General features: G+C 45.9%; 1 protein-coding gene across 5 annotated transcripts in view; it reads left to right on the top strand.

Moving 5' to 3' along the window:
• Window positions 1-1,207: 1,207 nt before the first annotated feature.
• Window positions 1,208-13,078, top strand: part of ATF6 (activating transcription factor 6) — a 568,366-nt gene continuing 556,495 nt past the window's right edge. For all 5 annotated transcript variants that reach the window (XM_063940277.1, XM_063940274.1, XM_063940273.1 and 2 more), the window contains exon 1: window positions 1,208-1,429. In XM_063940277.1, the coding sequence (XP_063796347.1) occupies window positions 1,342-1,429 (88 nt within the window). In that variant the 5' untranslated portion in view covers window positions 1,208-1,341. The remainder of the gene's footprint in view (window positions 1,430-13,078) is intronic.

The raw sequence follows: 13,078 nt of genomic DNA, 5'->3' as shown, positions 1-13,078 counted from the left end.
GTATTATGTATGGTAGTACTACTGTGAGCATTATGTGTAAGAGGCACTACTACTGTGGACATTATGTGTATAAGGACACTACTGTGGACATTGTGTATATGGGGCTCTACTATGTAGCATGACGTGTATAAGGGGTACTGCTGTACATCGTAATGTAACTATGTTGTAACGTGAATAGTGTACTTTACTATGTGGTGTAATATGAATTAGTGGCACTATGGGGCAGATGTATTAACCTGGAGAAGGCATAAAGAAGTGATAAACCAGTGATAAATGCAAGGTGATAAACATACCAGCCAATCAGCTCCCATATGTAAATTAACAGTTAGGAGCTGATTGGCTGGTGCATTATCACCTTGCACTTAACACTGCTTTATCACTGGTTTTTCACTTCCTTATGCCTTCTCCAGGTTAATACATCTACCCCTATGTGTGGTGTAATGTGAATAAGATTGTGTTACTGTGTCGTATAATATGAATTGGGGGTACAGTTGAGTGGCCATGTCCCTTCCTTGTGAAATCGTACTCCTTTTCTGTGACGCGAGCCTTCATCTCGCGCTGTCCCCTTTATTATGTATCGGAGAGAGGGCGCAAATTTATTGTTTGCAGGGTGGCGCCGAACATCCTAGCACTGACCCTGGGTGTCACATATCCAGACTCTACCAATCAGGATGTAGAATGCCTTGCTTTATTCTCACATGTGTACTAATGCAGTTATTACATTTATATTTATTTCAATGAAGTCTGTTAACTAATGAAATATGAAAAAGGTTTTGACGGCATAAGATATAGCTATTTCATACTGTTTTATATAAGAAGTGTTAGGTACAGAACCCCAGCTGTACAGTTGTTCTCACCACTTCCTAGTTCAGTTGCTAACTACTGCTGCATTTCAAGTCACTTTCTGGTCACTGACGCCTTTATGTTGGGTAGATGCTAGAATCAAGTGGGCTAAGGGACCTTTTCCGTAAGGGGGAGGAGTTACGACGCAAGGGGGAGGAGCTAGGCCAGCGGGATAGTTCCTCTACTATCCACGCCACCAACTATTACCTTTAGTAATTAGGTGGTGAGCGAAGCGGAGCGGAGCGAGCCACCGTGCCCGAAGCGTGGCGAGCGAAGCGAGCCCGCGAGGGTACTTTTCGGGTACCCTGTTCGCCCGTAGCTCCTCCCCCTGGTGACGTAGCTCATGGGAATCAATCATCTCCTGTGGAGCATGCGCACTCCGTGCTTTGCTGTATGATCCGTCTCGGCACCCGTAACTGGTAATTGTGATGTGAGTGAGTTTCCTAGGAAAGGGAGACGTGTATTAGTGTTAGACAGTCAGTCGGTGCGGAAATATACATGTCAGCCGAGGTGCAGAACAGGATGCTGGAGGGGATAGAAGGCCCTGGCCCGGGAGGTGGTCCAACTTTTGACGGGCTAGACTGGGGTGAGTATATTTACTCTTTACGTGTGTTGTGTAACTTAATGTGTATGTATATCTTGCTGTCCGTATATCTGACGCAAGACTATGTACGCCAGGGGTAACATGACAGTCGAGAGTCCTTCGTTATAACAGGTTCAGCTGCTGTATTCAGTACTAACCACAGGTGCTTATCCTGAGTTGCAGTACGTTACGTTGTCATGATTCGTCTTATGGGAGGACCTCCTGGTCTCTGCCGTCATGTATGTTATAGTGGGTGCTATGGCAAACATTATGTTACATATCTATATACTGTATGTTCTTCATCAAACCCCATCAGCCACCCCTTACATTGGTAGCCAAATCCACAAAGAGGATATCAAACTATTGGGGAGATGTACTATACCCTGTAAAGTGATACAGTGGAGGTAGATAAAGTACCAAACAATCTCCACTGTATCACTCTCCAGGGCTTAGTACATCTGCCTCTATGGGAGCAAGTCAGCATTGCCCCTATGCGAAGGCAGCTGCTCCATAAAGCAGCTATCCCCACAAGTACTTGCAAGGTGTGGGAAAACTTATTGGGCGCTAGAAGGGAACCAGGCAGCCTGGGATACACCTACGGGGTTTTTCCTTCTTTACCCCAAAAAATACAAATGTAAAGGGATGGTGATGTACCTTGGGCGCCTACCCTTTCTGTGGACTTATGAGAGGGCCAAAACAATGGTCACCTTATAATACTGGTAGCAGTATATGTGCGAGTGTGATTAGAAAACTGATAACGTACAGTGTAATATAAAATGAACACATAATTTAATACACAATTACATAAAACAACTTAAAAGCGTACCAATAAGGTAAGCTAGGAGCCGCAGGTGTTAAATAGGGCAGGGCGGTCCAAGCTTCACCCTGCTCTGGCTCCTAAGCTTAATAATGGGTCGGTATCCCCGGATGGATGACAATACTCGTGTATGGTCTTTGGTCCAGTAGCCGTAGATCAGATGGCCAACGCGTTTCGAGATATATAATCTCTTCCTCGGGTCTTGAGGAGCCCTGAAGAAGAGATTATATATCTCGAAACGCGTTGGATATCTGATCTACGGCTACTGGACCAAAGAAGGAACTTCGATTGTTCATCCATCTGACACCGACCTGTGGTAAACTTGGGAGCCAGAGCAGGGTGAAGTCTGGACCACCCTGCTTATCATAAACACCTGCGGCTCCTCAGCTACCTCACTGGTACGTTTCTGCTTTGTTTGAACAAAATTACACGAGTATTGTCATCCATCCGGGGATACCGACCCATTAAGCTTAGGAGCCAGAGCAGGGTGAAGCTTGGACCACCCTGCCCTATTTAACACCTGCGGCTCCTAGCTTACCTTATTGGTACGCTTTTAAGTTGTTTTATGTAATTGTGTATTAAATTATGTGTTAATTTTATATTACACTGTATGTTATCAGTTTTCTAATCACACTCTCACATATACTTCTACCAGTATTATAAGGTGACCATTGTTTTGGTCCTCTCATAAGTCCACAGAAAGGGTAGGCGCCCAAGGTACATCACCAGCCCTTTACAGCTATCCCCACAAGGCCTATAATCACATTACGTTTTTACTACTAGTCAGTAGTGGCAAAAGTTTACACTGCCAGGTTTTGACCCAGCAGTGTTACAGTGCAGGAGAGAACGAAGTTTGCACATGTGCACATAATGGGGGATATTCAATTGTTTGAAAAGTCAGTTGGGTGTCTGTTTTTTCCTATCGAATAGACAGGAAAAATTAGACACCCAACCGACTTTTCAAACATTTGAATTCCCCCCAATGGGTTTAAATGGTTCTGTCTGTACAATCTACTCCTCCTTCCCATGGGAACTATATTCACTACCGCCTCGCCACTCACTTCTACCACCATCACTTGACCTGCCAGCACATTTTTGGATCGGGGCAGTAAACCCACACAAGCACTAGGGGAATTTACACACAGCACTTAGGTCTTGGGTCTGAGTTCCACCACAGTTCTGTCTATAGACCCCTTAGGTGCCTATTCATCACCGGGGGCCCGATGGGCCCTGATAATCCATACTTAACTAATGGAGCAATTCAGTATTGCTTTGGTGCAGGGACAGTTGCTCTTAAAAGTTGCTGGCCCCGCGATCCCTAACACTGCTGCTGAAGTGGCAGTGATACCTACCACTGCTGATCCAGCCTGACTTGGGTTCCCACATGCAAACAACCGAGGGCATACAGTGTGGACACCATGGAGGGATCCCTTTTTGCAACCCCAGACTTCCTTTCCATAGGAGTGGGGCTTCAGGAACAAATGCTTTCTGAAGGGTGATTCTCCAGAAAGTGAACATGAAGTCCCATGCATCACATACTTTTATTTTTATTTTAAACTGGTCTGTTAAGAAATTGTTGTTATATGAAAACCTAATTGCTTAGTAGCAATGCCTTACCCTACAACTTAAGACCCACTAAAATTTTGGTATTTTGGAGAAGTATGTCGTTTGAATTTGTGTAGCTGTCCCATGCATCACGGAGAATCGCCCTGAAGATGGTATTAGTTCTTGCATGTAAGCTCTGAAACTGTCAGTTCAGAGTTTGCAGAATACTAGATAGCCCCCCCAAAACATGAGGAAACTGGCCCATAATAGATGATGAATAGGCCCCAGTGAGTACATGTCTCAACACTATAAGTAGAAATGATGGGAGCTAAAGCCAGGGGCACACAAGTACAAAGAAGTTTTGCTGCAAAGAGGGAATATGGGCTGTATTCAATTAGCGTCAGTTAATTACTGCCGCTAATTGTATAGGGGCTATTCGAGGGTTTGGTTTGCCTGCCTCAGGTAAGCTTACCTAAATCTGCGGTAAGTGCCTATTTTTTCAGCGATAAGTGCCCCAAAAGAAAGTACATAGGTCCGAAGCTTACTACGGGACATATGTATTTTCACCAAAAAAAATAGGGGGAAGGGGGGGGGGGGGGTGGCTTTGTGTAGGATAATTGAATAGGGGTCATAAAAAAAAAAACACGACCCCCCCCTGTTTTTACAGTCGTTGCACTATTGCAGCTAATTGAGTACCCCCCGCATCTCTTTATCATTGTGTTAAAATTTGCCTTTTTTTCACTGCTCTGATTAATTATCTCAGCCATTTTCCATTATATTATTCTTTAAAAAAAAAAAATCAAATAAATAAAGAAATGGCTGAAAAATGATTGCAGATATAATTGATAAATACATTTTTTCAGCTTCTCTGTCTGTTAATATCATCTTGAGGTTATTATGACTGTATAAGTACCACCGCATTACTTTATAAAGTGATTTTCCCATATTATTGTTCTATCTATTGTTGTATCCAAATGTATAGGCCAAAGCGAAAACAGGTCCTTTTTTTTTTTTTTGCAAGTGAAAAGTACATCATTACATGTAGGGCCTTATTTAGAAATGGACGCAACTGCTGCGTTCGCATGCAGAGGCTGCATCCTTCGGGTCTGCGAACTTGCACTGGCCACAGTGCGCGTGCGTGACCCTTTATCATGTGGCCAGAAGGAGGGGATTGACAGCGGTGGCTGTCGGGGGAGGTGACTGTCGAGTTTTGTGGGCGTGGTCTGTACAAAGCAGGCGTGTCCGGACTGTTTTTGAGACATCACGTAGTCGCTCCAAGAAAAAAATGTCCCTAACTGCCTGCCAGCACAACCAGACTACACAGCATGGGTCGACCTCAAATAGATGTGTTCACAATTAAATTGCAAACGCATCGCGGCTCGGTGCCACACGCATGCTGGTCGGCCTTGCTCTGTGCCGGGCGGCCTCCAGCATGTGAGTAGCTCGCATTATGGGGGCTATTCAGAGATGGACTTAAGATATGCATCCATCTCTGAATAGCCCCCATAATGCGAGCTATAAACCTATGGCCAGGTTCCGCGTTCTACTGTTCCAATCAGTGGTCATCGGTGATCTGCTATCCGTCGGGGTATCGGCAGAAAACAGCATGTTAAAAGTCCCCAACTCAGGGATTTCCAACATGTTGGATTTACCTGATCCTCTGACCCAGTCATAGCCAAAGTGGGCCAAATTACCACTATATAAAGGTTGCGCATATACAAGTTAAAAACAGTATGAAGATGCCAGTGGTTTGAATTAATAATGAATTGAATTAAAAAGAGAAAAAGATTCTTTCAGGACAATATATATAAAAACATACACAAACAATGAATAAAATCAGTGTGTGTGTGTGTGTGTGTGTGTATATATATATATATATATATATATATATATATATATATATATATATATAATTATATTGTATGTTCACCCACTCTGTGTTTGTTCACCTTGACAAAGGGACGTTCGCGCCCCAAAACGTTGGATCACCCCTGTTTTGCTGAAATGGATTAAAAGCACTTGCACTTTATTCCTGGTTTCTGCAGTCTCTGAGTGCCGCTGATTGTCCTTTTCTGAAAGCGTGTGCATGCATCTTCCAGATGGCACCGGAGCACCATTGAATGCACAGGAAGAGTGCCGATCCGAGTACATATCGTATTGCCAGGAAACAGGTGCCCTGCACAGGCACAGTGTTCCGTTTGGGATAAGGCACCCCACCCCAGCTCTTGTTCATTTTTTAGCCGTCATTTACAAGCCCCCTTTGTGGAGGAACAGATCCGTTGGAGTCACCCACAGCACGCACAAGTCACTTCTTGCACTCACAGTTGATGCACTTTATACCCAACTTGGAACACCACAGGACATTCTTGGCACACATGCACTTTATATTGTCCTTACCACAGTAAGTGCCACATTTTTCTATTACCATGTCGCTGCATACAGAAACTACGGCCACCCACTCTACAGTTTCACCGACGCTGATGCAGACCGCTTGCTTTTCACAGAAGATCTCACTGAAGCAGACGAACAGCTCAATATGGACGACATCTATCATCAACTTGTCAAACTGAAAAAAAGAGAACTAGATTTTCTCATGCACGGCATATCCTTGTCCAATTACCATTGAGACAAGATGATCCCCAGAGGCTTCCGCATCCGCAATGTCCCCACCATAGGCCGGTTCAACACAGATTTCTGCAACCGGTGGATCGGCATTTTAAACAAATGCAGTATGGACTTGATGCTGTTAGTCGTTGAGGAAGCCGGGAAAGAATTGAAGAATACACGGGACAAGATTAAAGCCGTGGAGCATGAACATCATATGCTACTTGCCAAAGAAGAAAACCAGACTATCATACAAAAAATCCATACAATATGTGATAACCACAAAAAAGAGCTCATCAAGTTCAAGCGGACTAAACTACACATAGTCCAAGATGACTATGAAACTAACCGCGTCTATCAGTGGCTCTCTGGCGGTGAACCTGGCAACCATAAACCATATAATTATCGTTCTAAACACACCTGGCGCAATCGCAGAGAAGAGAGATCCAGAGACAACCTCACATCTAATAGTGACAGTGACTTTATGCTGGCAGACTCAGAGGGCCCGACGGAAGCTAATGACCCCCCTTTAGGGGCTATGCCTGCCGCAGGGGCAGGCGCAAAAACAAAAGGACGCCCACCCGCAGGGGCCAACAGAACTGGAGGCTCCAGAAACACAACCTCAAGGAAGAAACTGTAATTTACAATCTCTCTAATCGCCATCTCAATGATTTAGAAACGAAGGTGCTCAATTACGGTCTATCCTTTGTCCCAACCAGCCATTTTGACGAATTTACCTGGCAAATCGAACTAAATAAATTTGCCCGTAAGCTTCGCTTACAAGAATTCTTTCATGATCACCCTCCTACAGCCAGTCCAGAAGTGCACCAGGCATTCATCAACTCTGCACGGAAGTCCAAATTCGACCCCACTTCATCCAATCCGTCTATAAAAACGTTCACCAGACTGTTGGATCAGTCCATTACCAAGTATACAGCAGCCAAGCACAACGTACACCATAACCTGTCACGCTCGGAATTTCAAGCCCTTAAGAACTTGGGGTCCTACAAAGACATCATTATCCGCCCCGCCGATAAGGGGGGCGGTATAGTTATAATGAATCTAACCGACTACAGGACAGAGGCATACCGCCAATTGGCAGATGATACGGTATACGAAGCACTGACAGGTGACCCTTCCAAACAGTACAAGGCGGAAGTAGACAGTCTGTTGGAAGCAGCCTGTACTACAGGTCTAATTTCCACCAAATTATGCAGTTCACTTAAACAAGAATTTCCTACAGTACCGCTACTGTTTTTGGTACCCAAAATTCACAAGAGTATGGATAGTCGACCCGGCAGACCTATCATTTCTGCGCACAATGCACTTTTTCAGCCCATCTCTATATTTCTGGACAGCATTTTACAGCCTCTAATCAGTCAACAACCCAAGTACACGAAGGACACCACTAGCTTCCTTAATCAACTCAACTCCATCAATAATGTACCGGCGGGTACTATCATCTGTACAGTGGACATCTGTAGTCTTTACACAAGCATACCGCACGACCAAGGTCTAAAAGCAATGCAATCTTTCCTCACCCACACACAGATGTCCAGTCTGGATCACAAGTTATTCCTGCAATTATTAGAATTAACGCTAACCCGCAACTATTTCCAATTCGACGGGAAATTCTACCGTCAGGTTAGTGGGTGCTCTATGGGAAGCAACGTGTCCCCGTCCTTCGCAAACGTCTATATGTTTCTGGAAGAACGCGCCATGTTCTTCAACAACGATAAGTTTACCCAACATATTGCGTTTTACTCCAGATATATAGACGACGTCTTTATATTATGGACCGGAGGCAAGGCTACATTTGATGCACTAATCACCAGCATTAACAATAGAGATTCACCCATCAAAGTTACAGCACAATGTGACTCAAGTAAGCTAAACTATCTGGACGTGAACGTCATCATTAAAGACAACAAGTTATTCACAGAAGTATACCACAAACCAACCGACAAAAATACCCTGCTACGACACAATAGTCACCATCCCGCAGCCCTCAGAAAAGGCCTACCCAAGTCGCAATACATTAGGGCAGCAAGAATTACCAGTGACCCTGACCAACTCAAAGGCGCACTAACTGAGGTAACTAAGCGATTTCAGAGCAGAGGATATAAGAGTGGATCCCTCCAGCAACAGGAGCAACTAGTGGCCACTATGAACAGAAAGGATCTCCTCAAACAGAAAATTAAGAGTGACCAGCAGATAGTGCCGTTTGTCTCTCGTTATAACACCTCCAGCCCAGTCGTTCCACGAGCACTCAACGCACTATGGCCTATTATAACGATGGACGGCAATCTAAGCACATTGCGGAACAAACGACCCATGGTGTGCCACACTAGGGGCAAGAGCATTAAAAATTACGTTGTCCGCACTGACATCACAGGCTTTGACCAGACACCGGTCACCAATTTTCTGACTTAGACAGCCGGATGCTACAAATGCCTTGGCTGTGAAACATGTAAATACATGAACCCAGGATCCAACTTTACCTCCAGCTCCACTGGCAGAACATATAAGATACGGCATGTGCTTAATTGCACAACTACCCACATCATTTACCTCATAACCTGCCCATGCAAATACCAGTATGTAGGCAAAACTATACGGAATGCCAGAGAACGCTTTGCTCTACACAGGTCTGCTGTCAAGGCCGCACTGATACAGAAGAAATCAGAACAGCCCGTGGCTAGACACTACGCTGAAAAACAAAATTCCCTTAATGATCTCCGCTTTCAAATCATCGACCACATTCCCAGTAGCTTACGAGGAGGTGAAAGGGCAGGCACACTGCTCCAAAGAGAAGCAACTTGGATGTTCAAATTAAATACAGTGCGACCCAATGGCCTTAATGAAAGAATACAATGGAACATTTTCTAATTATGACATTTGGCTGCGCGACAAGAATTCCATCAACATGAGACACCACCTCTTTCCAGTCATTACATAGACCTAAGGCGAAGCAACCCTCAAGCCTCCTACCTTTGCCAGCCAGACATTAGTCTGTTACAGCAATTGGACTCTGTGGCACAGATAAGGACACTAATACTATGCATCAGTTGGCATATCAGTATATTCCTTCAGGACATTATTATACTTGAACTTTAGATAATGCCATTTATGTCCTACCATGTGTTCCATATGTTCCACTTATTATGTTTAAACCTTGTCTTTTCACATCCTCGCCACTGGACCTCCCCGAACGGGAAGCCACAGAGCGCCGGGTAACCACGGCAACAGCTTGCCTGGTTACCTAGGTACTGTCGGAATCCTATGACGCGCTGGAACCATGTGACTGAGGCGCCTGCACGTCACACACACCGGGACGGAAGCACCACGCTCCTCCGGACACTGCTGTTACTCCCGCCCTCCGGGTCTCCCACACCATAAAGGTAACATTATATTGTATGTTCACCCACTCTGTGTTTGTTCACCTTGACAAAGGGACGTTCGCGCCCCGAAACGTTGGATCACCCCTGTTTTGCTGAAATGGATTAAAAGCACTTGCACTTTATTCCTGGTTTCTGCAGTCTCTGAGTGCCGCTGATTGTCCTTTTCTGAAAGCGCGTGCATGCATCTTCCAGATGGCACTGGAGCACCATTGAATGCACAGGGAGAGTGCCGATCCGAGTACATATCGTGTGTATATATATATATATATATATATATATATATATATATATATATATATATATATATATATATATATATATATAATATTTTATTTTTTTTCTCTCTCTCTAACGTCCTAGAGGATGCTGGGGACTCCGTAAGGACCATGGGGATAGACGGGCTCCGCAGGAGACATGGGCACTTTAAGAAAGAATTTAGTGCCTGGTGTGCACTGGCTCCTCCCTCTATGCCCCTCCTCCAGACCTCAGTTTGATACTGTGCCCAGAGGAGCTGGGTGCTTTTCAGTGAGCTCTCCTGAGTTTACTGATAGAAAGTATTTTGTTAGGTTTTTTATTTTCAGGGAGCTCTGCTGGCAACAGACTCCCTGCATCGAGGGACTGAGGGGAGAGAAGCAGCCCTACTCTCTGAAGCTAGGTCCTGCTTCTTAGGCTACTGGACACCATTAGCTCCAGAGGGATTGGTACGCAGGATCTCACCCTCGCCGTCCGTCCCAGAGCCGCGCCGCCGTCCCCCTCGCAGAGCCGGAAGATAGAAGCCAGGTGAGTATGAGAAGAAAAGAAGACTTCACAGGCGGCAGAAGACTTCATGATCTTCACTAGAGGTAACGCACAGCACTGCAGCTGTGCGCGATTGCTCCACACACCTCACATACTCCGGTCACTGTAAGGGTGCAGGGCACAGGGGGGGGCGGTTCGGTCAGACCCATATTGAATTTAAAATCCCTGAACATGTACCTAAAAAGGTTCCGGTTCAAGATGGAATCGCTGAGAGCGGTCATCACAAGCCTGGAAGGGGGGGATTTTATGGTGTCACTGGACATAAAGGATGCATACCTTCATGTCCCCATTTATCCACCTCATCAGGCGTACCTAAGATTTGCGGTACAGGATTGTCATTACCAATTTCAGACGTTGCCGTTTGGTCTCTCAACGGCCCCGAGGATTTTCACCAAGGTAATGGCGGAAATGATGGTGCTCCTGCGGAAGCAAGGTGTCACAATTATCCCATACTTGGACGATCTCCTCATAAAAGCGAGATCAAGAGAGCAGTTGCTGAACAGCGTATCTCTTTCACTGAAAGTGTTACAGCAACACGGCTGGATTCTCAATATTCCAAAGTCGCAGTTGGTTCCTACGACTCGTCTGCCCTTTTTGGCCATGATTCTGGACACGGACCAGAAGAGGGTTTCTCTCCCGATACAGAAGGCCCAGGAACTCATGACTCTGGTCAAGAACCTATTGAAACCAGGTGTCAGTGCATCATTGCACTCGAGTCCTGGGAAAGATGGTGGCCATTCCCTTCGGCAGGTTCCATGCGAGGACTTTCCAATGGGACCTACTGGACAAGTGGTCCGGGTCACATCTACAGATGCATCGGTTGATCACTCTGTCCCCCAGGTCCAGGGTATCACTCCTGTGGTGGCTGCAGAGTGCTCACCTACTCGAGGGCCGCAGATTCGGCATTCAGGATTGGATCCTGGTGACCACGGACGCAAGCCTCCGAGGTTGGGGAGCAGTCACACAGGGAAAAAATTTCCAGGGTCTTTGGTCAAGTCAAGAGACTTGTCTTCACATCAACATCCTGGAGCTAAGGGCCATATACAACGCCCTACGTCAAGCGGAGACCTTACTTCGCGACCAACCAGTTCTGATCCAGTCAGACAACATCACCGCAGTGGCTCATGTAAACCGCCAAGGCGGCACAAGGAGCAGAGTGGCAAAGGCGGAAGCCACCAGAATTCTTCGCTGGGCGGAGAATCATGTAAGCACACTGTCAGCAGTGTTCATTCCGGGAGTGGACAACTGGGAAGCAGACTTCCTCAGCAGACACGACCTACACCCGGGGGAGTGGGGACTTCATCACGAAGTCTTCGCACAGATTACAGGTCGGTGGGAACTGCCACAGGTAGACATGAGGGCATCCCGCCTCAACAAAAAGCTACAGAGGTACTGCGCCAGGTCAAGAGACCCTCAGGCAGTAGCTGTAGACGCCCTGGTGACACCGTGGGTGTTCCAGTCAGTCTATGTGTTTCCTCCTCTTCCTCTCATACCCAAGGTGTTGAAGATTATAAGAAAAAGAGGCGTGAGAACAAGAGGCGTGAGAACAATACTCATTGTTCCAGATTGGCCACGAAGGACCTGGTACCCAGATCTGCAAGAAATGCTCACAGAAGATCCGTGGCCTCTTCCTCTGAGACAGGACCTGTTGCAACAGGGGCCCTGTCTGTTCCAAGACTTACCGCGGCTGCGTTTGACGGCATGGCGGTTGAATGCCGGATCCTAGCAGAGAAAGGCATTCCGGAGGAGGTCATTCCTAAGCTGATAAAGGCTAGGAAGGACGTGACATCTAAACATTATCTCCGTGTATGGCAAAAATATGTTTCTTGGTGTGAGGCCAGGAAGGCTCCTACGGAAGAATTCCAGCTGGGCCGTTTCCTTCACTACCTACAGTCAGGAGTGAATTTGGGCCTAAAATTAGGCTCAATTAGGGTCCAGATTTCGTCCCTATCCATTTTCTTTCAAAAAGAGTTGGCTTCTCTACCGGAAGTTCAGACTTTTGTAAAGGGAGTGCTACATATTCAGCCTCCTTTTGTGCCTCCGGTGGCACCTTGGGATCTTAACGTGGTGTTAAGTTTCCTAAAGTCACACTGGTTTGAACCACTTAGAACGGTGGAGTTGAAATATCTCACGTGGAAGGTGGTCATGTTATTAGCCTTGGCTTCGGCTAGGCGAGTGTCTGAATTAGCGGTTTTGTCACATAAAAGCCCCTATTTGGTCTTCCATATGGATAGAGCAGAATTGCGGACCCGTTCGCAATTTCTGCCGAAAGTGGTTTCATCTTTTCATATGAACCAACCTATTGTGGTGCCTGTGGCTACACGTGACTTGGAGGATTCCGAGTTACTTAATGTGGTCAGGGCTTTGAAAATTTACGTGGCCAGAACGGCTAGAGTCAGGAAAACTGAAGCGCTGTTTGTCCTGTATGCATCCAACAAGATTGGTGCCCCAGCTTCAAAGCAAACTATTGCTCGCTGGATTTGTAAC

This window comes from Pseudophryne corroboree, chromosome 9, assembly GCF_028390025.1.
Source record: "Pseudophryne corroboree isolate aPseCor3 chromosome 9, aPseCor3.hap2, whole genome shotgun sequence".
Classification (NCBI taxonomy): Eukaryota; Metazoa; Chordata; class Amphibia; order Anura; family Myobatrachidae; genus Pseudophryne; species Pseudophryne corroboree.
The sequence above is the reverse complement of the archived record's forward strand: the minus strand, read 5'-3'. Positions and strand labels throughout refer to the sequence as shown.